The sequence below is a fragment of the Silurus aristotelis genome (genome assembly GCF_946808225.1).
Source record: "Silurus aristotelis genome assembly, chromosome: 8".
NCBI lineage: Eukaryota > Metazoa > Chordata > Actinopteri > Siluriformes > Siluridae > Silurus > Silurus aristotelis.
In genome coordinates, this window is record NC_139581.1 from 8,350,293 (window position 1) to 8,377,604 (window position 27,312).

At 37.0% G+C, this 27,312-nt stretch overlaps 2 protein-coding genes across 13 annotated transcripts in view; both read right to left on the reverse strand.

Annotated features, from left to right (window-relative positions):
* The window catches only part of epha4l (eph receptor A4, like), a 45,037-nt gene extending 32,525 nt beyond the window's left edge, over positions 1-12,512 (reverse strand). For all 4 annotated transcript variants that reach the window (XR_014534585.1, XR_014534586.1, XM_083547847.1 and 1 more), the window contains exons 1-3: positions 12,142-12,512; positions 10,893-10,960; positions 6,652-7,315 (exon numbers count right to left, since the gene is read on the reverse strand). Coding sequence is in view for 2 of the 4 variants with exons in the window: in XM_083547847.1 (XP_083403973.1) it covers positions 6,652-7,315; positions 10,893-10,960; positions 12,142-12,232 (823 nt within the window). In the remaining 2 variants the exon portion in view is untranslated. The remainder of the gene's footprint in view (positions 1-6,651; positions 7,316-10,892; positions 10,961-12,141) is intronic.
* A 7,655-nt stretch (positions 12,513-20,167) lies between these two features.
* LOC310729533 (NACHT, LRR and PYD domains-containing protein 3-like) overlaps positions 20,168-27,312 on the reverse strand; it is a 191,808-nt gene continuing 184,663 nt past the window's right edge. For all 9 annotated transcript variants that reach the window (XM_083547811.1, XM_083547814.1, XM_083547813.1 and 6 more), the window contains 6 exons: positions 27,090-27,263; positions 26,758-26,931; positions 26,491-26,661; positions 26,089-26,262; positions 23,253-23,426; positions 20,168-22,629 (listed from right to left, as the gene is read on the reverse strand). In XM_083547811.1, the coding sequence (XP_083403937.1) occupies positions 22,623-22,629; positions 23,253-23,426; positions 26,089-26,262; positions 26,491-26,661; positions 26,758-26,931; positions 27,090-27,263 (874 nt within the window). In that variant the 3' untranslated portion in view covers positions 20,168-22,622. The remainder of the gene's footprint in view (positions 22,630-23,252; positions 23,427-26,088; positions 26,263-26,490; positions 26,662-26,757; positions 26,932-27,089; positions 27,264-27,312) is intronic.

Consider the following 27,312-nt stretch of genomic DNA (forward strand, 5'->3'; position numbering starts at 1 on the left):
ACATTGCACACCTCCGCTCTACTTTCTTTTTTCGTACAAAGCAACTCATACACATATATCACATACATATATTTTCGTATGAGTCATGGGTTCAAATGAGGAGAAAAATAAGACTTTCCTGAGCAAAGAGCTTTAAGGAGCCTTGAAGGAGCAATAAAGCACCATTACACGGTGATTATATAGTAACAGAAGATGGATTTACAACCCAATATTGTCCATTCCTCAAAGAAAAACTAAACTACGAGTTAACTAGACTATACTGTGGTCTACACCAGCCTATTCCACACAGAACATCTTATATAACGTAAAAAACCTCCAGTGCATCAGTGCGACTTATACAACAAAATGAAGAATATATTGATTTTTTCCCCCAAGTAGACAAGTGCTTTATTTCTCTTATAGCTTTACTCCATCCACCTGTCTCTTTTTCTCTCGTCCTTTTATTTTCTCTCTCCCCATTTCTGTTTTATTTATCTCTCCCCCTCTGTCTGCCTATGACGTTCCCGTTCTCTTTTTTCCCCTCAGTATGAAATAAAGATGGAGAGAGGCAAAGAAAGACCAAAGCAAGAGAGAGAGAAAGAGGCTATTAATTCAGGAGCTTTTGACATGCTAATCCACTCAGTCTCCCGCTTTTCAGCCGTCCATCGTCTCCCACTTCACACACACACAAGCACACGCACACACACACACACAAACACACACACACACACACACACACACACACACAAAAAGTGAGAGGGATGAAGAGGGGGCAGCAGAGCCATATGCTTTCTGTATGTCGAGCTTTCAAATGCGTCTCCTGTTATAACTCTCCATAGACTGTTAATGAGTGCTGACAGTGAAGAAATGATTTCTCTGCACAGAAACGTTAGCCGAGTGTTAGCTCAACGTCATGTCAACGTTCAGGCTGAGATTCACCAGTAATGACAGCTGCTGATGAGAGGAACGAAAGCAGAGTGGTTTGGAGCTGCAGTACTCTAAGCACTTGGTTAATGGTGTCTTAATAAAACACACACACACACACACACACACACACACACACACACAAACACACACACACACACACACGCGCACACACACACATGCACACACACACACACAGACTTCAAAATGTGCTAGTAGAAATAACGAGTGAATCTTGTAGTATATATTGTTACAAAATTTTTGCTTTTTTTTTATTCTAAGCCATAATGGAGGACACCAGCATTTTTTTTTAAGTTATATTTATTTAAAACTGTTTAAATGTTTTTAATTGCAAATTATCTGTATAAAACATAATTAAATATCAATCAAATAAAAATGTCAGTGTAATAGTGTAAAAAAGAATAATAGTGGAATTTTTTTAAATTGATGTCTTTATTTTTAAGAATACATTTATTGGATTCTTAAAAATAGAGACATTAATTTAGAAAAATCTGTAAAACAGAGAGAATAAATAAATAGATAAATAAAAAATAAAAAAATAAAATAATAAAAAAATAAAATAAATAAATAAATAAAATAAATAGTTATTGCTAAAAATCTTTTTTAAAAAGCCTTATTAGTGTCTCAGACAAAAAAAAACAAAAAACAAAAAACAAAAAAACCATTGTGTTCCGCAAAAAAACACTTCCATTGAACTAATGTTGTTGTGTTAACTTTGGCTTTATTAACTGCCAGCCCTCAGATGTCTGCAAATAATTGCTCTTAGTGCTGAAAGCTTTTTGTAAAATTAAATGTGATGTTTGTTGCAAAAGTATCTCAGCAATTCCAAACTACACCAAGACTATGTCCTGCCAAACAAAACATTTTGCTTAGATGTAATTTATACTCTGGATTTCTATACTAATTCCTGTCTACTGTTTTTTCTTTAACCAACAATGGCAAATAAAATTACATTGACTGGCATTTCATGATCTTATCCAGGCTTTTTTACCAGAACAAATGAAAAGATTTGTTCTGGTAAATTATAACACATTAACTTAAATATATTTAATATAATTTATATGTTTAAATGTCTAACTAAATATTTCAGAGATATTTGAATGAGTGTGCGTGTGTGTGTGTTTGTGTGCGCATGCACGTGTGTGTTTCTAAATCATTCAGCCAAGAAACACAAGGCCCAGGCTTTCATGCTGAACAAAAATCTTTTGACTGATGGTAATAATGCATCCAGAAAAACCCTCCTGTCAAAAATAAAAAAGTCCCTTAAGCCTGGATGTGGGCTTGTGGGTGGTGCACAAGTTAGCAATTACACAGACTTTAGTTGCTAGCTTTTACCAACTACACACAAAAAAAATAAATAGCAAACCCTTCCTCAATCTTACTCACACAACCAGGGCACCTGTAAAAAAAAAAAAAAAACCTTGAAAAATACCATACAATAAAGGATTAGACCTTCAAATATTTAAATTTTTTTTTAAATAAATTCAATTATTTAATATTTCTTGTGGGAAATGTTTTGCTATCAGTCAACAGATTTGAAGCGATTTCAATAAAATGACTACAAACAAAGTTCCACTATGTGTTTAAACACTTGCACCAAGAGTCTGAGCAACTAAAGTTTACACAGGGTTAGTTTTTAATTCATTGCTGCACTGAAGTACTGGTTACTTTCTAGACTATTTGATAATAATGGTGATTAATTTCTGTTGCAAATTATTTAAGTTACAGCTAATTGAACTAGCAATAAAGTTGCCGCATGGTTTTATTAAAGTATGCTTTACTTATTTATGTTTGATTTTTTTAGTCACATTTTATACGCATAACATGCTATATAAAGTTTTACAATTTCGTAGCTGTAAATTTGCAAATTCTCCTCAACTGTGAAGCGAGTTAATGTTACGGTAATGAGCTCATGTTGTGATGTGATTGTTTTATCACAAGTTCATAGTGTGATCGTGTGCTTTTATATCATAACCAGTCATCCATTCATCTTTAACAATTGTTTTATCAAGGTCAGGGTCAGTGTGAACATTTGTGGGGTTTATGTCGGAAATAGAATGTGAGAGGTGAAAATACCACCAATCATTCACACCTAGGGGCAAGTTAGAGGGTCCGAATCACCTACATGTATGAGGTGAGAGGACAAAAAAAAACCGGCTTAGACAATTCTACAATGAGCATAAGCCAGGCTCAGAATTACACCCTGGAGCTGTGAGGTGGCAAAGCTACCCACTGCACCATTGTGCTTGCCTACTAGCAAAACCAGAAAATCCAAAATGGTTCATAGTTAAAATATGAATACTGTACTTAGGTCATAATCGCAGCTTCAGATTGCAAAGTTAATTATGGATTTGCAAATAATAAAATTACAGTCTCAGATAGTAAAACATTGTCACTCATAGACTTTAGAACCTTTAAATTTATGAAGAAAGAAACATAAAAGATGTAGTGAATTTTTTTAAAGTTTAAAGTTGCAAGGCTAGAGAACCTAAAACCAAAGTACTCTGCCCCTCTCTCTCTGTCTCCCCCTCTCTCTCTCTCTCTCTCTCTCTCTCTCTCTCTCTCTCTCTCTCTCTCTCTCTCTCTCTCTTTCTCTTTCTCTCTCTCTCATGCACTTTCTCTATCTTTATCTTTCCCATGAGAGTGTCTCTATGGTGTCATGTCAAACCATTGCTGTCAGAGTTTTGATGTCTTAATAAATTTCTCCTCTTGCGCTGTCAGCTAAGAAGCCGGAGATGGATGGAGGAGCAGTGACCTTCAACCTTACGATCTGCCTCTTTCACACCCCTAAACCCCTTCCATCTCGCAACAAACATCAACACCACCCCAAAACGAGTGCACCCCCTCCTCGCCCCATCACCCCCGTCAGCAAAGAATCAGTGGACTTGCATTATCCAAATGCAAGTTTAAGTTTGTCTCTGCAAACCACAAACTCCATTTGCAAAATTACAACTGTCTGCTTACCATAATCTGATATAATCAGTCTGATGGACATACACTCTCCAAACACACACTTTCCAACATGCACAAACCCACTAAAGGAACTTCAAACAGGTCAGGGCAACTACACTTGAGAGCTGAGAGGGAATGTAACCTTTAGCCTTTTACCTCTAAGATCAAATGTCATGGGTGGCAACCGTAACCCTAATAACAGTGAGGGAAATTCTGAAGACTGGAGAAAGTGTGTAAATATGTGTGTGTGTGTGTGTGTGTGTGTGTGTGTGTGTGTGTGTGTGTGTGTGTGTGTGTGTGTGTGTATCACTATGAGTCTAGTAATCTAGTTTTTAAGTGTTTAAATTTGAAATTACTGCTATTAAACAAAAAAATAATAAATCAATAAATTAATAAATTAATAAATAAATCAATAAATATAAATATACAGTATAAATACCTATACTGCAAGCTAATGTTTAACATGATCTTAACAAAGTTTTAATCCTTTTGAAATGTTTCTTTTAAGAGTATTATAATTAGGGAGTTAATGTCTAAGAATGAATTAATATCTAAAATTGTCAAAACCTGTAAGAAATATACAATAAAAATGGCAAATAATCTACTAGGTTTCTTTCAGAACTTATGTCAGAAATCTCCTGAAAATATTTCTCAGGTTCTCAGCAGCCCACTTTCATAATGTTAATGTCTTAACTTTGGTTTTGACCAAAATAGTATGTTGAAGTAGGATCAATATTAATACTATACTCCTTTAAACTTCATTTTCTTTTTGTAATTCTTGTAAAAGCAATAATTCTAATAGTATGACTGAATGATTCATGATGAATATCATGAAATTACATGAAAAAATAAACTTCTCAGACCCAAGTTTTATGACCTTATAATTATGTATAATTATGTATATTATATAATGTAAAAAGTTACAGATATGTTGTGCCATTTTAGTGCCATTTTAATCTAATATATATATATATATATATATACACATATACTTACAGCATTAATTATTATTCTATAATTGTAGCTCTGACAATAGCTCCTATTACAATGTTGATAAGTGAAGTGAAGTCAAGTTTATTTCGATAGCGTTTTTCACAACAGACATTGTCTCAAAGCAGCTTTACAGAATTTTAGGAGTTAAGGTGAATAGTGTGCATTTATCCCTGATAAGCAGCCTGGGTGACTGTGGCAAGGAAAAACTCCCTTATAATACATGCTCTTTCTTATATGCTACCATTTTTACAGTAACAATGTACACAGGGACTTGTATGGTAATTGCTTTTGTATAGTGAACCTTTAATCTCCAGAACTTCCTGTTCAAAAACATTTTTCAACATGGAGACCTTTAAGATTTCCAAGTAACGAGATAAGCTGCATTTCTTTTATCATGCATACAAAACTAAAAAATGGATAAGAATGATGTTTATTATTACATAAATAATTGCTAGTGCTGTGATATTTTTATATTATGCTAAATTATAGGTACCATTAATTATATTTAATTCCAATACATTTTAATATCATTTCTTTATATTTTATAAGAATTTTGGAAATGTCCATTTTTCAAAAGCATGGCTGTGTGTGCTTCAGGATTTGTGAGACTCCGAGCAAAAACCTTTACAGCAGAACTGGAAAAATAAAAAGGACCACTCAAGCTCAACGTTTCTTGTCTCTTATATCATTTCTCACTGCTTTCTACATTTCTCTCTCTCCACGTTTCAGTGCGCCTCTGTACAGCGCTTCGTGTCATCGCAACTTAGTGTGCGCTCTCTGAATGAGCTGAATGCAGATGATGCCACAGATAACTAATCACCACCAAAAACAGGAAAACATAAACAACTACTAAACAAGCTTTACTCGTTCTGAGTCCCAGTTCAACACATGCTGACACGCACAGCTCGGAGTGTGTGTCGGTGTGATATACTGCAGGACACAGCATGCTCACTGCATACTCAAAAGTGCTCAGTTAATAAGTGACCACAAATACGTCAGATCGATACAAACTGAACCTGACAGCTAAATGAAATAAAATAACTGCAGCTTTTAATGATGCATTTAGTGCAGCCCAATACTGCAATAACCACGACAAGAGATGCATCACCAACTGTGCTGCCTCAGTGATATGAGCTGGACAGATGGGTGCTTTAAGGCTATAAAAAAGGATGGATGGATAGATGGATCAAGAGGTGGATGTTTGCAAGAATAAATGGATGGGAAACGAGAGACACAAAAAGGACGAATAACTGAAGAAAGAAGCAGAATCTGGAGTATAAAAATGATCAATGACAGGAGAGTGCTGAATATATACAGCAGTGATGGAAAAGAGACAAGCATGTCTAAAGAAAAGGGAGGTAACGATATCTAGAGACAGGAGAAAGATAAACAGCAAGAGAAAAAAAAAGACAGAAGAGACAGAAAAGGGATCAGTATTTAACTAGAGAAATAAAGAGCTGCTGAATATCTAGACAGGTTGGAGTGATTGAGAATCTGGAGGCAGGATGTCGTTGATGTCGAGGATATCTACAAATATCTACAACATATACATATCATCACATATCTATAAATATGTTGAGCTTAATTATCTGGATCTGGAAAAGAAAAGAAGTTTTTGGAAATAGGACAAAGCTGGAAATCTCAAGACAAACCAAACACACTACTGTAGAAAAAAAAGAGGCAAGAATTCTTAATGCAAAAGATGGATGAACATCTAGAAATAGGAAGGAGGAGGATTATCTAGAGAGAAGGCCGTGTTGAATATCTAGAAACAATTCTTACCTTGACACTTTCCACTGCGTTCCTCGTAACCAGGCTGACAGAGACAAGTCCCGATGGGAACCAGCCACTCCCCGTCAGCACCGCAGTACATTTTGGGCTCTTGGCGCTCCTCCGAGTGTTCCACACACGCACCGTGCACTTCCACCAGCGCTGAAGCATCTGCTCCTGCTACCGTATCAGGGAAGCTGGCCAGGTTCCTGACAACCAGTGGACATCTCTTATAAAACACTCGCACAGAAACAAGTGCCACACATGCGCCCACGTCCTGGAAGGCCAGGTAGAACCCTCTGCGGCTGAGTGCGCCCACGGTGCGCACCTCTGTGTTCAGCTTCATGACCCGGTCCCCCACGTCCACCTGCGTGAAGCTCTCGTCGGCCGCCACCGTGTCGATCTTAGCGAAGCGCCGCTCAGGTACACCGTGCTCTCCATCCGAGTCGGATTCCAGATAGTACAGGTTGAAGGTCTCTTTGCAAGCGCCTGTGACGCCGGGTAGGCTGTTGCAGTCGCGTAAAGTGAACTTGATCTCTATGTAGATGCGCTGCGCCCGGCCGCGCTCGATCCAGTGCGTGCGCAACCAGTTGTTCTGACTTGAGTCCAATACGTTACAAACCTGGTACGTCCGGATCGGGACGTTCTTCTCGTCCATGATGCTCACCTCTTCCCACTGTGGATCATACAGAGAATGTTTCAGATGAACTGTCGTTACACTGACATACAATTTCTTTTTTTGATGGTTTTAACTAGATTTTATATTAACGGTATCAAATAGTCATATGTAAATACAAATTGCATTTTTATGAATAGGACGTTTTTGATTTTTCTATTTGACAACATTTAACTCATAACATTAGTTTATCATTAGTCACACATCGATTGCGACCTTTATGTTTTATTGAAGTGTTTGGAGATTATTTCTTTGTATATAGTTGTGACAGTTTGTGGTCAGACCCTCACAGCTCTCTACCGCTGTCTATTAGAATTATGCCACACAGTTATAGCAGTAGATTCTGGCTATGCAATTTGTTTTATGTGAAAGTTACCAGATCAGAAAATCCTAATGTTAAAAAATAAGTACATAAAGACATAAAAATCTCAAAACGAGGATTTGAAATGCAAATGTCTCCACACAAGTGGCACCAATACCCCAGTCTGCATAAGCTAAAAAATAAAAACCCAGGTGTTCCTTTATTTACAAATAAGTATGTATATTTTTGACTGGTTTAATATAGTAGAGGTAGTAGTTTATTTCTATAAAGCACTGAGCACTAGATGTTAAGCAATTGGGATAGATTTGGATAGATTTAAAAGTCTCGCAAATGCATTTTCAAATGATGCAAACTGCAGTAGAAAGAGAAGAAAAAAATCATAGTATTACTATTAATAGGAAGAAGGTGGTGAAAAGTTTCATTATGCAGTTATCCTCTTTTTTTTTTTACAATCGGGCAGATTTTTCCAATTATGTCTTTTGCTTAAATGATAAATATGAAATTTAAAAAAAATAGTAACAGACCTTTTGGAAAGCACAATATAACCCGAAGGATCTGCAGCATCTGCTTTTCTTCTAATATGTAAATTACACGGCTCTCTGCCGTGCCTACACACTGCAGTGATTATCCAGAATTATGGGACGAGAGAACCTTCTCTACAAGCTTTTTTAAAGCACTTTATAATTGTGTGTCATAGTTGCAGGTGAAACAGGAATTAGAGAGTTCTATTAGGAGTTTTTTTAATAAGGTCATTTATGTCGATAAATACAAAATCTGCAGATTATTACAAAATAAATAAATAAGACGATGCACAACGATATTCAAAATGTTCAAAAAGCAACATGAGATTTCCAAACCTTTTGAGCACCATGTGAAACCCCCTCAACATAAGGCAGTGTAAAAAAAAAAAAAAAGAGCAAATATGAACTACGTGCATTGCTATGTTGCTGGTTCATCAGGAAGCCTGGCTTGTTTCATTCAGCTCTGAAAGTGAACTGAGCAAGCTGTGAGCATTCTGGCAGGTCGCAGGTGTTCGTGCAGTCTGATCAATCAGGCTTTTCACACTAAGCCCATATATATTACCATAATCACTGTTACCAACAAATTATATTTACAATCATGATCTCTCTCAAAACAATCACACGCCTAATTATATTTTTAATTGTGCAGCTCTGTAATTCTCCCGGCGAAAGACACCTTGTTTACACTTTTCTAAAATCATTAAATGCTTACTGGGCATGTTACTTGGTTTGTTGTTTATATTTTGATTAATTATTCATCTTATTTATCTAATTATAATTATTTATAGTGTCATTACGCGAGAGAGTGGGATTTCAGTGGTTAAGGGGCTCTGTTGCTGATTGGAAGTTTAGGGGTTCAAGCACCGGTCTTGCCAAGCTGCCACTCTTGGGCCCTTAAGCGAGGCCCTTAACCCTCCATGCTCCAGTAGCGCTGTAAGTCTGACTCCAGGTTCTGAACAAGCTGCGAAGAAAGAAATTTCTTCTTCATCACTGTGCTATAGTGTATGTGTGATAAATAAAAGCTATTCTATTTTGGTTGTAGTTCGTGACCTTTTAGATAAGATAATGTTTTGTTTGTTGGTTTGGCTGATTAGGTTTTTGTTTTGTTAACTGGACAACTGATCGTTTTGTTGATTGCTTATTATGTTTCTTGGTTGGTTGACTAGTTATTTTGTCTGGTCAAATATTTTTTTTGTTTCTTGGATGAGTGGCCATCTGGTGATTTTATTTGTTGTTTGTCAAGGTTTTTTTTTTACTAATTGGTCAGGTGGTTGATTGTTATGTTTCATGATAAGCAGGCTAGTATTTTATTTGCTGGTTGGTCAAAGGGTTCTTTGGTTTGTTAGATGGTTGCTGACCGGTTATTTTGCCAGAGAATTTATTGGTTGTTTGTTGGTTGGTGGACTTTTATTTACTAGATTTGTTTACTGTTGGTTATTTTATTTTTATGTTGGTTACTCTTTATTTTTGTTTGATTGGCTGAACATTTTGTTAGTTGTTTAGCTGGTTGGTTGGTTGTTTGTTGGTTGGTTGGTTAAGTGTTTTTTTTTTTTTTTCAAGTTTGTTTGGAATGTGTGTTAAGTTGCTTGGTTGGATGTTTTAGTGATTTGTTTATAGTAGATTATTTAGCATTCTGTGGAGGTCACTGTTTTGCTCTCGTATTAGCCAATCAAATTATCTACCGTGAGTAAAACCAGTGGGGAAAAACAACCAAGCAATATACCAATCTTTCCAACAAGATAATCAGTCACTGGTTTTCTCTTTTTCTACTAATAAAGCTCCTGAAAACTATCAGCCAACTATCAACTATCAGACATTAATCCGGGCTGAAATTGTATTATGATAAATAACCTCCACCAATTATTCACAAAATCCCATTGCAAATTGAGCAATGAAAAGACAATACCCGTGAAACCAATCTGGTCTCTAGTGTAAGGGGAGTAATTCACTGTGTGGAGCGCTCTCCTGTCCTGTGTGCACTAAAGGCCAATGGAGCGAGTTACTGATAAGTGCCCCTGTCCACAGATAGCAGTCCAGGAGGAGAAAGAAGCTAATTGGCCGTATTTAGAGCTGAATGCCCTCCTACCATCGCTGCCAAAGAGCTGTCAGTTACACAGGTGATCACAGAGCACAGCCAATGAAGCATTTCCATAAGAACTGGATCACATGTCCATGGCTAGCAGTGGTATTAATGGCAATGGAGGTTAACTTATTGTGGTTTATTTTAACCTTGAGTCTGATCTTTCTTCTTTTGGAGAAGGGCTATTCCTCAAGAGAATATTTTGGCATAGTCACCAGCCATTTCTGTCACCATCGAATCTGAAGGCTCAGGAGGAAGGTATGCCTGAATAGTGGGCATGAAAGCAGCAAGACTGAGGAAGCATACTCTATCAGACAGAACCCAGTGACCTCCGAGATCTGAAGCCCCGTTCTTTCAGAGACACACACGGAACCGCTCACAGTTTCAGTGTTGCCAAGTCTCCCCCTTTTTGGAAGTTGAGGGATAAAGTTTCCCAACAAAGGCCATTTCTGTCTCCTTGCACTATTTAGGAAACCTGATGCTTGTCGCAGTAACCTAGCTATCTGAATTCCCATCAGACAAAGAGAGAGAGAGAGAGAGAGAGAGAGAGAGAGAGAGAGAGAGAGAGAGAGAGAGAGAGAGAGAGAGAGAGAGAGAGAAGGGAAGACAGGGGTTAGAGAGATGAAGAGAGAGAACTGGTTCTTTAGTACTCACCCCTCCTTCTGTCGGACTTGCCACCCATGCCAGTTCTCCCTGCACAGATCTCGAATCCAGTAATGTAACTGAGATATGAAAGTGAAAAAAAAATGCTTTACAAAGAGAATGCAGTAAGAAACCTATCCGTGAATTTGTTTTGTTGTATTAACAATCCACTATTACAGAAAGCAGCCTGAGGTTACGGAAAGCACAACCCAGAATTGATCTGTTTCATGTGTACCGGAGAGGATATGGCGCCGGGGATATTGGCGAGGTCCAAATTGAAAACAAAAATAATACCATTTCTGAAAGCCAACTTTCTCCACATCATGTGTGATATGACATTTATAGTATAATAAGCAGCACTAAATAAATAAATAAATAAATAAATAACACATCCTGGTCCTGTGATTTAGAAGTTCTTTCATGTCTGTCATGTTTTTCTAACTTTTTTGCAGTTTTGCATCGGATTTACTGTTTTGTTTTTTGAAAATTATGCTTATGCTGCCTTCACATTTTTTTTCGACTAATAAAAAAACTTAAATGCCTTCATTTTCAGTGAAAATATTTGATTTGTACCAAAAAAGAAATACCAGTACTAGGCTAGATTATTTACCTGGCATTGTTTAATAAATAAATAAATAAATAAATAAATAAATAAATAAATAAATAAATAATCATAACAACAATAAAGCCATGTGAACACACATAAAACAGATGTTCATTATGTTCACCAAACTCATGCCAATTGCAGATATGGCATATTATATATATATATATATATATATATATAAACATAATAAACATGTAATAAACAAGCATGACGCCACTTTGTTCAGCAAAAACAAAATGTTTATTTATATATATATATATTTATATATAATATGAAATAATAAATATATTATATACAATATATATATATATATATATATATATATATATAAATATATATATATATATATATATATATATATATATATATATATATATATATATATATATATATATATATATATATATATATATATGTATATATAAATTCATGTTTATTCCAGATGTTTTAACTGGAACACTGTTTCTACTGTTCTAGTTTGTACTATATATATATATATATATATATATATAATACTAACAGCATAATGATTATTTGTAGAAGATGCACGAGCTAATGAAAGGTGTGTGTGTGTGTGTGTGCAGGTGTGTGACTCTGTAATTGACTGTAATAAAGTTGAAGGGTCCAGTTTTTTAATGCACGTGCCTCCTTTACCTTCATTTGCAGGGTAGGTCCTCTGCAGGGCGCTGATTGCGGCGGAAATCCCAAATAAAAGTGAAGCGAGGGAGTAAATAATCCCGGCCATGTGCAACTCTCTTCTGTTCTCTTTTCCGTCCAGTTTCTCTCTTTCTCTCTCACTCTGTGTATCTGTTTCTTTTGTATCTCTGAATATTTCTGACTTCCTCACGCTGTATATGTGTGTGTGTGTGTGCGTGTGTGTGTGTGAGAGTGAGTATGTAGGAATGTATATATATATATCTATATCTATATCTATATATATATAAATATATATACGTGCGGGTGTGTGTTATAAATATATCCGAATCCGTGTTATCGCTCCGGTCCCTGTGGAAACACTGCACTGAGTCGAGTGCGCGCGGACAGCGGAGGGGGTCTCCGCTCAGAGGGGGCGTGGCTATAGCCGGTGACGCCGCTGCCAATCAAGGTGAAATCATTAAGTTTCTTCAATTTAGCCATTAAAGCCCAATTATTTTCTCCACATCGTATTCTTTTAAAATACACTTTTTTTTATCTTAAGAAGTACATTTACATTTTGTTTACGAGTAAAAAAAACATACTTTGATTTATTTGTTTGTTTGTTTATTTGTTTGTTTGTTTTGAAACACAAAATTTTGTCTTAGTAAATCGATTTTTATTGCATTTGAACAATAAAAACTGTACTAACACTGCCTATTTGTTTATTCGAGTTATAAATGAGAAATTTACCGCTTTATGAAATATTTCTATTTTATTTCACTTTTAGGCATGATGCTTTATTACCTAATTATGATTTTATTCATAATACTATTTAACCTACAACATATCATATATTTCTAGAAGATTCATTTCTGACTTGTTTGATTTTTTCACTAATAAAGGTTGGTAACATTCACATAAGCACTTCTGGAGCAAGTCATTTATCGTGTACAATGTCTTTATTGACAGGGAAATGCAGCCAGACGTCATCATTAACATTATATTAGTGCCTGTGAGTGTGCACACTGGCTCATTTATTACAGATCAAAATCACTCAGTGTGTATTATTGGCTTGTTATATGTTTCATACTTAAATACTGTTTTATGTAAACTCTGGATGAAGAGGCAGAGTGATAGTGAAGAATGAGAAACAAAGGTATAAGGTGAAATGTTATTATTATTATTATTATTATTATTATTATTATTATTATTATTATTATTATTATTATTATTATGGACTGATAGATATGTGTAAATAGATGGGCAATAACTCCGCTTGAAGCTCAAAGATTATGTAATGTCTCCCTCTAGCGGTCAGTACCTATAATCACTTATCAGCGCTTTATATACTAGTACGACTACTAATACTAAGCGAAGTACAAGCAGAAGAGAGAGAGAGAGAGAGAGAGAGAGAGAGAGAGAGAGAGAGAGAGAGAGAGAGAGAGAGAGAGAATGAGAGAGAATGAGAACGAGAGACATTCAAAGTATGTACATACTTCATCTTTATCTTTAATTATTTCTTTATATTTTTATTTTACAAGTTTTCTTTTTTTGTATAGCACTAGCACACCATGACTTATTCCTTGTCCATTCCATGATGCTTGACAATAAAGATGATTGTGACTGATTAATATAAATAAAATTGATTTTAAAACTGATTAAAATAATATAAAACTTTTATTTATCTACAGTTTATATCTATATTCCTTTTTCTTTCCTTTTTTTATAGTATTATATACATTTATTTCTGTAATTATTAATTTTCTGTACCCAAGTCTGTACCCAGTATTTGGCAATATAAATGTTAAAATCTATGAATTTTTAGAAATAGAAAAAAGAGAGAGAGAGAGAGAGAGAGAGAGAGAGAGAGAGAGAGAGAGAGAGAGAGAGAGAGAGAGAGAGAGAGAGAGAGTAGGTAAAATAAGATAACCAGGCTGGGAAATGTAAACTGTGTAATGAGCAGCACTGGGTGAGGGGTGATAATCTCAGTACTTGTGTAAGGGTTCAGCTGCAGCCTGCGTCACTCTTTCAGGGGTTTTAATCACGGTCTTATTGACCCACATAGCAAGGAATGTTTCTGCTATTGATCTCTACCTCACACCTGGTCTCTCTAACACAGCCAGATGGTCCTTCTAACCAGAACTGTCAATCATCTATCGCATTTTTTCCCACCCTCTCTCCTCTCTTTCTTTCTAATCTGCACTAAATGGCTCACACTTGCTCCCACACACATTTGCCTTTTCCCTTTCTCCTCTATTTCTCAGCAATCCTTCCATCACTATTCTTTATCTGTCTTTCATCTGCATCATGTTTCCTTCCTTGTCTCCCTCTTTTTTTCATCAAAAATTTCACATTTCATTTACTTTAAAAGGTGATTACAGGGCAATTATATACCACATTAAACTTTTTAAATGCAAATTTCACACACATTTTACAAGCCAGATTTTTTTTTTTCTTAACAAGGCTTTTATACATTTCTAATTGGACTCCTATACATAAATGTGCTTCACTGCTTGTTTTAAACAAGGCTTTTATACATTTCTAATTGGACTCCTATACATAAATGTGCTTCACTGCTTGTTTTAAACAAGGCTTTTATACATTTCTAATTGGACTCCTATACATAAATGTGCTTCACTGCTTGTTTTAATCTTAAAAAGAAAAATCTACTTATTTCTTTTTTTCAATTTTTTTATTTATTATTCTTTTATAATGATGATTCTAATTTTATTACTATTTTGCACATTTTCTTTTGTACTTTGTTCAGCACCTAGGTTCTACCTGGTAGTTGTTAGGTGCTATCTTAATAAAGATTGAATTGATTTGAATTGAATTGAATTGAATTTATTTTGTAACAAAGCTTATTTCCACTATATATTTTAGTAAACTGCAAGCTATTCACAAATCCTGTTAATTATGCAGTATATAATATTTTTTTCAATGTGCTCCCTGACCTTGTATGACACAGATGATCAAAAACATATTGTAGAGATCAAAACTATTCCTAGTTCCCTTTCAGGAACTTGATTTGCGTAAAAAATGCTCTGGGAACTCCTCACGTTGTTCACGCTCTGAATCACGGTAAAATCTGGCCGATAGGCAGTCGTGACGTCATTGGCAGGCACCGTCGGGCAATGTCGGGCAAACCCAGAAGCTACAAAATAGGAGCGACATCAGCTTCTGTTGTTCAGGTAAGCGCTTTGTGTGTGAATCTGTGCAGCATGGCTAAAATGCAAACAATCTTTCGCATGTGTGTCCCTCCTTGCCCCTGTTTTATTACAGGGACACACACACATGAGCTTTGTGTTGTTTGTTTGGTAGTGGAGCATGCTCAATGGACTCTCGAGGGTGACGATTGTCTGTGTTGTAGCCGTATGGTGATCTCCCTTGCGAAGCGAAGCAGCGCCGAAAGTCGTGGGGCTTGCAGGCTGACCTAGCAGAAGGCTGGAGATGGATGAGTCCTCTCCAACCTCCCCTGCTGGGCCGAGCTCCCATTCACCGGGGAAAGCTCTCGCTGTGGCAGGCCTTTCTTCCGGCGCATGTGACACGGTGCTCCGGATCTCTTCCCCTGAGGAGGGGGACAGCCTGTGCTGTTCGAGGAGCTCCTGGAGGTAGTGACGTGGGCCGTTGCTAAGCTAGAGATAGCTTGGCCTGATGAGAAGCAAAAGCAACACGTTCCCAGTAAGCCGGATGAGCGTTTCCTGTGTCCCACGGCACAGCCTCCACCCAGGGCCTACCGTTTTTTCTCGACCTACACACCAAGGTGTCTAGGTCTTGGGAGACCCCATATGCGCCCCGTACCCTTCCCCTGCATTTGCTATATGCGAATATAGTAGGGTTCAAGGAGTGAGGCTATGGGGAGATGCCCAGGGTTGAAGAAATGCTAGCTGGCTATCTTTCCCCAGGTGTTACATCGCTGAAGGCCCCAATGTTGCCTACTAAGCCGTTGAGAGCCACTTTGGCTTTAGTAGGCAGGGCTTACGCAGCAGCAGGTCAAGCCATGGGCTGCCTCCAAACTATGGGTGTGTTGCAGGCATACCAGGCATACCATCGCTGTTGCGAGAGTTGGACGAGGGTTTTAACTCTGGGGCTGACAACATTAAGGAGTTACATCGTGCTGCCGGCCTAATGCTCTTAGAGCCACCAAGGAAATGGCACAGGCCGTGGGTCGCTCCATGTCAGCCTTAGTAGCCACAGAAAGGCATCTTTCTGCTGAATGCCTCGATAGCTACTTCTGGCCTTCTGTCCCTCCATTTCGGCCCGAAAGATCGCTGCGGATGTAGACACTGCTCCAGCCGCTCTGGGAGGGTCAGAGAGTTCCCCTAAGAGATTTACTGGCAGCTTGGAAAGGCCTGCCAGATGTATCTCGGTGGGTCCTGCACACAATAGAGAAGGGCTACTCGATTCAGTTTGGATCCCCCCCGGCCCTGTTCAACGGGTTGTGTCCTACCATGGTGGGACACATGCAGGCTCTTGTCCTGGAACTGTAAGTGCGCACCGTCCTAAGGAAAGGGGCCATCGAGATGGTTCCTCCCTTAGTCAAAGAGTCAAGCTACTACAGCCAGTACTTTGTTGTTCTGAAGAAGGATGACGGCATGCGCCCGATCCAAGATCTATGTTCTTTGAACTACTCACTCAACTATATCAACGATTGGTTGGTATTAGCTCGATCAGAGATTCAGGCGGTCTGGCATCAAGATGTTGTTCTCGCCCACATGAAGGAATTGGTATTAAGACAAAACACAAAGAAGAGTGTGCTTTTTAAGGTACAGAGAACCACCTTCTTGGGCATAGTGCGGGACTTGACCTTGTTGCGGGCACAATGCGGGCACTCCTGTCGGGACGAAGTGATCCTCGTCAAGAGAGTAAAATTAGGCCAGTCACTGACTGTGAGGCAGTTCCAGAGGCTGCTCAGCCTCATGGCAGCAGCAGCCAGTGTGATCTCACTTGACCTCCTCCATTTGAGACCCCTCCAGTGGTGGCTTAGAGGCAGAGGGTTTCTGTCAAAAGGGCAATTCGTTCCGTACTTTTAAGGTCTCACAGCGAGCCCTGCAGGCCTTAGAAGTATGGAGAGAACCTACCTTCCTGTCTCAAGGCCCCATCCCGAGAGCTCGTCGTCGCGTAATGCTAATGACAGACGCATCGCTCACAGTGTGTGTCGGTGGGACAAGTCACATCTTTCATGGCACATTAACTGCCTGGAGATAATGGCCATGTTCTTGGCACTGGAACACATCCACCGAGACCTGAGAGGTCGCCAAGTGTTGGTCCAAATGGATACCATGTCTTGTGGTCTCATACATCAACTGCCAGGGGGATCTCCGGTCTCGCCCCCTGTACAGGCTGGCGTGGCAGATCCTCCTTTTGTCCCAGGGGAAACTCCTCTCATTAAGAGCAGTTTACATCCCGGGTCGGCTGAACTGGAGAGCAGACACCCTTTCAAGGCCAAGGGCCAAGACCTGGGGAATGGAGGCTCCACGCCGAGGTTTTAGAGGTAGTAGAGACTATTCTCCATTCTTAAATTGCATCTGTTTACCACGTGGTGTGAGCACCACCAGTTGGACCCAGTTAACTGTCTGGTTGGTTCAGCTCTGGAGTTTCTGCAGGAATAGTTTGCCGCAGGGTTGGCTCCGTCAACCCTGAAGGTTTACGTGTCTGCTATTGTGGCTTATTGTACCCCGCCAGCATGGCAGTTGCTGGGGAAACACCCCCTCGTGACATGTTTCCTACGCAGCACCCGGATGCTGGCGGCTCTATCTGGAACTGTAACCCCCCCATAAGACTTGACTCAATTCAGGTACTGAGCAAAACTATTAATAGACTCAGAGTACTATTTCAAGCTTTTATTGAATTGAAATGGCTTCAAAATAAATGTTATAATCTTATATATGGGTTGACTCGGTAGGAAATACTAGTTAATTTGACTATTTCCACTTGCTAAGATGTCATACTTTTGCAGCGTAACATTGTAAGGAATAATTGATTAAGAAAATAATATAGTTTCAATTTCATCATCTCCAGTGCAAATCTAAAGAGGAAAACCATAGACAAAAAGCAAGTCTTGGCTGATCAACTTAACATGGCATAAAAAGACATTGTGTGAATTTTATTTCTGGCTGGACTATACCTTGCAGGTTGATAAATGTGTTTAACTGAGGTCTTGACTACTATTCTAGTACTCTGATAAGCAGTAGATTATAAAATATACACAGTCTATGAGTGAAATGGTAATTCCAAGAGATTCAGTCATTTTTAATGTCAACACACACACACACACACACACACACACACACACACACACACACACACACACACACACACATGCACACGCACGCTGTGTGCTCTGGATTTCTTGCCTGTCTCTCCCTATCTAATCACAGTCCACTAGCTAGTCCATTAAAATTCTTTAGTCTAATCTAAGAAGAATGCATTTGTGTGATGCGTGGACAACCACTGTTCAGGCAAACAGGGTCTTTCAGTCTTTCTGTCACATGTATGGTACCTGCAGAGTGTGTGTGTGTGTGTGTGTGTGTGTGTGTGTGTGTGTGTGTGTGTGTGTGTGTGTGTCAAATCAACTCAAGTCAAGAGAAAATATGTAAGGTTTACCTCAGCCAGCAGGAACAACGCTGCAAATGAAATAACTTGATATAATTGCCAGCTGATCTTTTCATTCATTTGAGCAACAGTGCTTAGAATAAAATATGCACAATATGACAGTAGACTGTCAAAATTAGACAGCAACGTAAACAACAGTTAGTTATCCAGCTAAAGAGCGAATTAGGCATGTGTGTGTGTAACAACCTATTTCTATTTATTTATCTGGCAAATTAATACATTGATGCAACTGAAGGATAGACATGAGTAGCATTTGGAAGAACTCTGAAAACATACTGCTGCTTGTTATAGGGAATTTAATTACTGATGGCGACAAAATGACTATTTTACAGTTACAGGTGTATTTAAAACAATGTTTTTATCTACTGATAAAATTTATTACATTTTACAATAAAATAAAATTATTTTTCAACACAAACCACACCAAAACTTGTGTTTTACCAATTCCATCAAACTGTGGTTTCTACTAGAGTAAAACAGAAGACTGTAAGGGCAGGAACCATGAAATGCTTATTAGTTGCTGCAGCTATTTTAGAGTCTGGGAATATTTTTTAATTATTGAATGTAAAGAGACAAAGTAGATTCACTATATTTTTTTTATTATAATTATATTTAAATCCCAATAATATTTTTTCTTTTATTGGTCAATTGGTGTTTACCAAAAGTTAACAGTTATAGCATTGAGGCCCCAGAGCAAAATTAAACAAAATAAAATATAGATTTGTACACCAAACATGTTTCAATTGATTAAATGCTTTCGAAAATACTTTACTGATTGAATATTTGATTTTCCAATTAACCCATTCAACAAAGTGCCTGAAGAAGCTGCAGAGAACGCAGCCATCAGTGCAGGTGCTGTTTGAAGTCTCGAGAGGTTTCTACACAGCATTCCTTTCTTTCTTTTTGAGGAGACCAGTGGATTACTTCAGCTCTGGTGGGAATTTAGAGACAGTTGTATTTCTTTTTCTCAAGTGTCCAGGAGCAACAGCCTGCTGTGTTTTAAATGCAGCTGGTGTTCTCTTTTAGTTTTAATTGTTCTAGACTACAATTTGTGTACATTTGTGAAATATATAATAAGGAAAACACTCAAAGTAATTTTTTATGGGTTTATAATATATTTTTTAATAAATTTTTCACATTCTTTTTTCTATTTTTATTTTAGACATGTTATTGAAAATAGACAAAAAATAGTACAAAAGAATACATGTTAAACAAACTCCAGAAACATATAATAAAGTTCACATATATAGGACAGACAAAATAACGGAAAAACAGAGTTTATTATAATATTTAGTTTTCAGTTAAAGAGTAATGCCACTTTCCGATCAGACACCGGTCCGAAACACCGATCCGATATAATGTATATTATATTGTGGAATATTAGGCAATTTATTATGGCCTGGTATCACACTACAGGCATCATGAAGAATTCCCTTTTTTTTAAACTTGTTTAAACATAAAGTATCATGCAGATTCAAGGCAGTGGCAATGCTTGCGATAAATAACATAAAAAAATATCCCAAACTTTTTAACATCCTATAAAGCACCAAGAGGAAGTGAACTACACCAAGAGGAAGAAGGGCATAAGGTATTAAAGAAGTAACTGGCAACTCCAAATATAATTCTATCAATGGCAAGCTTTACTGTGTTAAGTACAAACACTGTGTAAAAATGACACTAATTAGACTGTATCATTTTAAACGTAATACAGTTGTACAGTGAATATAATTTAGTGTAACCATGATGACATTATCTCTTGGATACTAAATTAATGTTAGCTACACAAAGCTATATTCTAAAGCCACTGATTTGTCCCAAACATGGTCCCAAAACATAACAATATATTATTTAACTGGTTATCACCACATGTCGTAAAACATCTTCTATTTTTCTCTAGGATATTCTTCCTAGAGGAGGTAAGAATCTACAGTAGATTTGGAGAATCTGACAGCATGACAATCGTATAGTTCTGGAATGCTTCATGCTTCATGGTGCATTTGTGAACATTCACAGATACAAAACAACTTCTTCACAAAGATAAAAAAAAAGAACAATTAGTGTATTACAAGTATAATTCAGCATTCAGTTTTTACAGTATATATTTGACATAAGAAAATCTGTAATATGTGATGTATAATATATATAATATGATGTACAATATTGTTGCCTATATTGCAGCTTTTACCAAAACATCTACAGGAAAACACAAGGCCTGTCTTTTTTTTTTTTTTTTACACTAATCCATGTAAACATGTTCCAGGCATAGGGTGATCAAGAGAATAAGATCAAAGAGAAACCCCAAAAAGACCAGTTATGTGTGTGTGTGTGTGTGTGTGTGTGTGTGTGTGTGTGTGTGTGTGTGTTTGTTGCCTGAAGTGTAATTGTTACAGTTAAAACGTCCATGAGATTTAGACAAACAGCAGTCAGTACAGTCATTAAACATCTTTCCATGCACAAAATTACCGTAATTTCCGGACTATTAAGCGCACCCATATATAAGCTGCACCCACTGAATTTTACAAATATTTTAATTTTTAACATAAATAAGCCGCACCTGTCTACACTAATGTACTTTACACAGGCTTTAACGAAAGACACATTACACACGGTGTAACGGGTGAAAAATGTTGCGCTTCCTTTAGGAGCATAGCGGTATTTTGGGAATAGCCTGACACTGCATTTTTTCCGGTATTACTGCATGTGTGCAAGACGAGGATTATGTCCTTATTATTTTCTGATGCTCAGTTCTAAATTTCTTTGACTAAACCTTAACGCTGTTGCCAAGAAAAATAAAAAAGCGTGAGTTTTGGAAACCTGTCTGTGCTTATATGATTTCTGTTGCAACTGGAGTTAGCGAGCTCTCCCTTTACCCAGACTCAACGCGTTACAACGGCTTGTATCTAAACAGTAGCCGACCAAGAAAGTCATTGTTCACTGTCTTCCTTCTTCCTTTCACAACAATTTCTCTTGGGAGTTTATCTTTTGGCATCGTCGTGCGTTTAAAAAAAACGTTTTTTTCTCCCGATGCCGTGCAGCTCAGAATACAGGTGACGTGCGTTTTTTCAGTTTCCGTTCGGAGATTTCATTGGTCTAATGTTATGTCGCTCAGTTTTTTGGCATAAAGTTTGTGAAACCGGGAAAAAAACAGGAACAATTCATAAATTAGCTGCTTCGTTGTTTAAGCCGCGGGGTTCAAAGCGTAGGTAAAAAGTAGCGGCTTATAGTCCGAAAAATACGGTACTCAGATGTTCTTGATGCCATCACAGCAACCACTCACCCACTTTGCATGGTATCCTCCTCAGGTGAAAGGCAAACACCTGAACACCATGCCCAGTGTGTAGTCATTCACCTTTCACACTTCCATCTTGTTTTTGAGCATTTTTAACATTTACATACTGTGCATTTCAGTGGCACATGGCAGGCGTAATGTAATGCGGGATTACACAATAGTGGATGCAAGTGCAGGATATGCACGCTTATGAAATACTGGCAAACTAAGAAATGCAAATTAGCAGAAACTGGGAATTAGAAAACTAGTTAACTAGGAAAAAAAACAAGGACGAGAAGGAGAAAACAAAATGAGAAAACAAAACAAGCTCAGAATCCAGGAAAGATGAACCATAGACTATGAAACTTGGCCCGAGAATTGCTTAGTATGTGTGTAAGAACAAACATGGGTGTGAGAACAGCAGTGAACAAAAAGACACATAAAGACATTAACCAATGAAAGGGGTGGAGACATTATGTAAATGTAAACAAATACATACATATGTAACTATGAACACACAAAATTCAATGCGGAAGTGTGAAGCAATGCGATCCGAACGGAACGAGGTGGGATCTCTGACAAAAAGGACATGGCAGAGAATGTTTAGTTGTGTCTTTTACAACCTACAAAATAAAAAAAACATAATAAAAATTAATCGTAATGACTAAAAATTCCACAGTTCTGCAACTACAATATGTGCTGATTTTGGCTTATGTGTAACTGTACAAAATGTCTCGAACTTATTTTTTTTTTCATTCCTACACCGCCTGCATGAAAATCTCCTTTTAAACAGAAACTCAGAGAAGCCGTACTTGAGTTGGTTCCGATGACAGATTCAAGTGCAAAATGTTGAAATGGGGCAAAGATTAACACTTCCAACATGTCTGAAAAATCTTCTGAAATCTCAACTTTTATGGGAGAGCACATGCTTTGCTTGTTCTGACTTAATATTAAAGTGTAAGTAGGACAGATAAAAGTAGGGCTCATTCATGTTTTAAGGCAATCAGGCCAATATACATTTGTGTGACAAGCTCTAAACCCTGGTAGTTACATGTATGCAGAAAAGAATATAATCCTAAAAAACTACAAAGACTAATGAACAGAAAATCTTCCTGGTTCTACAGGCTAATGAAGATCCTGAATTTCAGAATAATTTTTCAGGTTCCTGAAAAGGTTGCTGCAGATTATCGAACTATTACAATATTTCCTAATAACAGCATATGGCTAGAAAAAAGGAACAACTCACTTTAGTTTTTCCAGTCTGTAGTCTCTATGCTGTTGTAGAGCCTTAAGTTGTTCCTGTCCAGAGATCCCTGGTTTGTTTCCAGTCAATTCCAGCTCTCTGAGTTGTGATGGGTTCAGTTTGAGAGCAGAGGCCAGAGCCATGCAACCACTTTCGGTGACAAAACAGTAGGACAAACTAGAAAAATACAGATTTGATTACAACTGGCACAAAAGGGTCTAATCATTTACAGTTTAAATTAAGTTTTTTTTAAAGATATATAAAAATTATTTTTCAAAATGCACCTAATTTAAATCACTAGTTTCTATCTAAGTTTCTATCTTCTAATCTACACTGTTAGAAATTGCTGTTAATTTACGGCAGAATTTCAACAGTATAATAATGTTATGTTCAAAAGCAGTACATTACTGTTTTATTGTTGTTGTAAAATGATGTAGACACAATATAACGGCATTTTGCTGTATTTATTACTCAGAGAAAAAAAAAAAAACATTACTATACAGTATTTTTGTAAACTGCAGTGAGCACGCGGGGACTTTTATCCGTCTTCATAACATTAACAGGTGAGTTCCCTTCTGTTTGCGTGACAAAATTCATTAAATTTGCTATAGCAGCTAACATGTATGGTGGATATTGGAAGTTAATCGATCTTCTATTTGCTAATTTTCAGTGATTAATACGCCAAATGCATCACTGTGTTGTGCAGCTGGATTTCAGACTCGGGTTGCATTACTCCCAATTACCGGGTGAGTTTCATTCAGAAAAATGTGATAAAGTTAATTTTTCAAACTCCATTGCACTGAAATCACATTGTCTTTGTATCACACTAAAATGACTGGTGTTTTCCGCTGCTTTTCTGAAATTCGTGAAGCCTCCAGCGTTAGAAAAAAAACCCCTTATATATCTATCGGTGTTATTGTTTTTTACTTTTTTGCCCAAAAGATCTGCGTGTTGTTGCTTGTTTTCTTTCCGGAATGTAACTGTTCTTTATACAAGAATATACTTTGCTATATGTTCTCTGTGAGTAATAATTTCCCCTTCACTAGTTCTAAACACACACATTTGTTTTTCAGGTGGTTGATCGGGATAAATCCGGAAAAGAGCACAAGGCTGTAGGAGTCATATCAAAGCGGACGTGTCGCCAGTCTACTTAAAAAATGAATCAATTTTAAGTGGGACTTTATATAAGTAATACACACCACAGACACACACAAACATCGCATACACACACATCACACACATGCATATTCACTCAAAAATACTGTATATACTTGGGTGTTTTCTTTCATTCACTTTGTCTTTCTTACCAAAGTAATTTTTTTTTACATTTAGATGTATTTCCATACATGTAATAAGCTTTGGGCTTTTGGTTGACCATTGTTTTTATTTTATACATTATACATATATTATTTTCTTTAATGTTATTTAGGATTTATTCTAAGACAGTTTAATAAAGAAGAGCTGTTTTGAAACAACTCTCTAAAGGTGATTTACTTCTGTTAAAGAGTACATTTATACATGGTAGTAATGTGGTGTTTTGTAGTTAAACTGGTGCAATTTCTTAAATTACAAGGTTTAAAAAAACTGCTAATTATATTTTCAGAAATATACTTTAATGTATAAACAGTGTTATGTTGTATTTGCAAAAACAGTAGCCAACTGTAAATTTCATCAACACTAAGACACTGGTAATTTTACAGTAATTTGCTGGCAACCGTGCTGCCAGTTTCTTACTGTTTTTTAACCGAAATATTTTTAACAGTGTACAGTCAGCCAAGATACACTATATTTTCAAATGTATTGGGTCACCTGACCTTTCCTGCTATATGTGTTTCTTTTCCACAAAGAACTGTTGACCGCAAAGTTGGAGGCATTCAATTGTATAGGACGTCTTTAGGATATAGGATGTATAGGATGTGCTATAATAAAATTTTGCATTCACTTAATCTTGGAAACCTAAACCTGTGCCAGCATGGCAATGCCCCTGTGCACAAAGTGAGCTCTTTGAAGATCTGGTTTACATGCTTTGGAGAGGAAGATCTTGAGTGGCCTGCTATAGAGCTCTGTTCTCATCTTTACTGAACATCTTTGGAATAAATTGGAACTCTGACTGCACCCCAGATCTCCTCACTCTACATCAGTACCTGCCTTTCGTAATACACTGATTAGATAAGATATACCTTTATTCGTCCCACAGTGGGGAAATTTCTTAAACACAAATGATGAACACAAATATCCATAAGCACACTCCAGAATCTAGTCAGAAGGTAATTATAAGAGCAAATTGAGACTAAATATGGAATGCAATGCTCAGAAATCACATACCATACTTATGACCATTTTGGAAATATAGTGTATTTTTGTTTTCCAATTAAACTTTATTGGATTTGAGATGGAGGTACAAGGCTAATAAACATCCGATCATTATTCTGTATCCTGTCAACTGCATTATGCTAAAATAATCTCCTAAATACTAATTTATGGTTTGTGACACTATATAAAAATATGCACATATATAACCAAACATTGGATACATATCTCACCACAGAAAAGTGACCTGGAATTGCTGGATTAAATATTTAGCACTTATCTTTTTTTTTTTTTTTCCAAATGCAATTGTTTAAACAGACAGTGATCATAAACTTCCATTACATGTTAACCAGTAGCTTCACTTCAAAACTATAGAACTCAATTATTGACATAAAAAAAGATTGTAATGGCTGCTTGACTAGATTTGATGTATTAGGAACCATTGTGCCTTATCTATTTGCTTAATATTTCAATAATATTCATTTATTTAAAGTTCATATACATAGAATTGAAATGAAATAATGTTCACCTTAGCTTCTCAAGCATACAGAAGTGCTCCCTTAGAAAATTAGAGATGCACTCTACTCCTTCGTCAGTAATTTCATTCCTGTTCAGACTTAGCTCCCTCAGGTGAGAAGGGTTTGCATTTAGAGCATTAGACAGTACCCAGCAGCCAGCACTGGTGATGCCACAGTCTGCTAAGCTGTATGTGGGCACAAGAAGATACAGTATGTGATACGTTAGCACATGGGTCCTTTTTAGATTTTTAACACTTTAACACATGACTCCAACACACGGGATATCAGAGTTTTTTACTTATGTAATGCATTTCTGAGAGACAAATACGAAATTACACATACAAAGTCCTGAAGGTAAACATTTATTCTGAATATTACAATTTGATAAAAAATGTTTTAGACAAATCCACTACCTTAGAACCTTCACTTTACAGGAAGGATTCCTCAGGAATGCTGAGAGACATCGTGTTCCATAGGGCTTGAGCATATTTTTACTCAAATCCAACTCAATCAGACTGGAGTTATTCTTCAGCCCTGCAGCCAGGTATGCACAGCTTTGACTGTTTATTTGACAGCTATAAAGCCTGTTGACATATTGTAGGTTTTGCCATAAATAAGATCAGTTTGTGTAAATAAAATACTTGATGAATGTCCGTTTAAAAGTATGATCTAGCACTCACTTTAATGTCTCTAGCCTACAGTGAGAATTTTGCAGAGCCTTAGAGAGGTGAGATGTTCCTGCTTTACGCAGGGGATTGAAGCTCAGATCAAGATGTCTCAGGTGTGAAGGGTTTGAATCAAGGGCTGAGAAAAGGGATATCCAGTCTTCTGCTTGAATTTGACAATCAGACAACCTGCAATAAAACAAAAATAAATAAGGAGCATAAAGAAATTTTTTTCTGTTCTAGTATAAAAAATTCAGTTTTTTTACATCACAATGTACGGCACAATGTAATATTGATTAAAAATGTATAACTATTATAATTATTTGTTCAAAAGATGATGAGCTTACTCCAAAATTTTTAGTTTACAGTGTGGACACCGAAGACCTTCAGAAATAATTTGTATCCCAGACTGATGCAAAACATTACCACTGAGTTTCAGTTCCCTCAGGCATGAAGACTTGGAGCTAAGGGCTAAAGCCAGAGCTTGAAAGCCTTTTTTTACGAGGTTACAGTTTCTGACCCTGGAAGACAAAGCAGGAGACAAAGCTAGTACAAAAAAAAAATATTTTT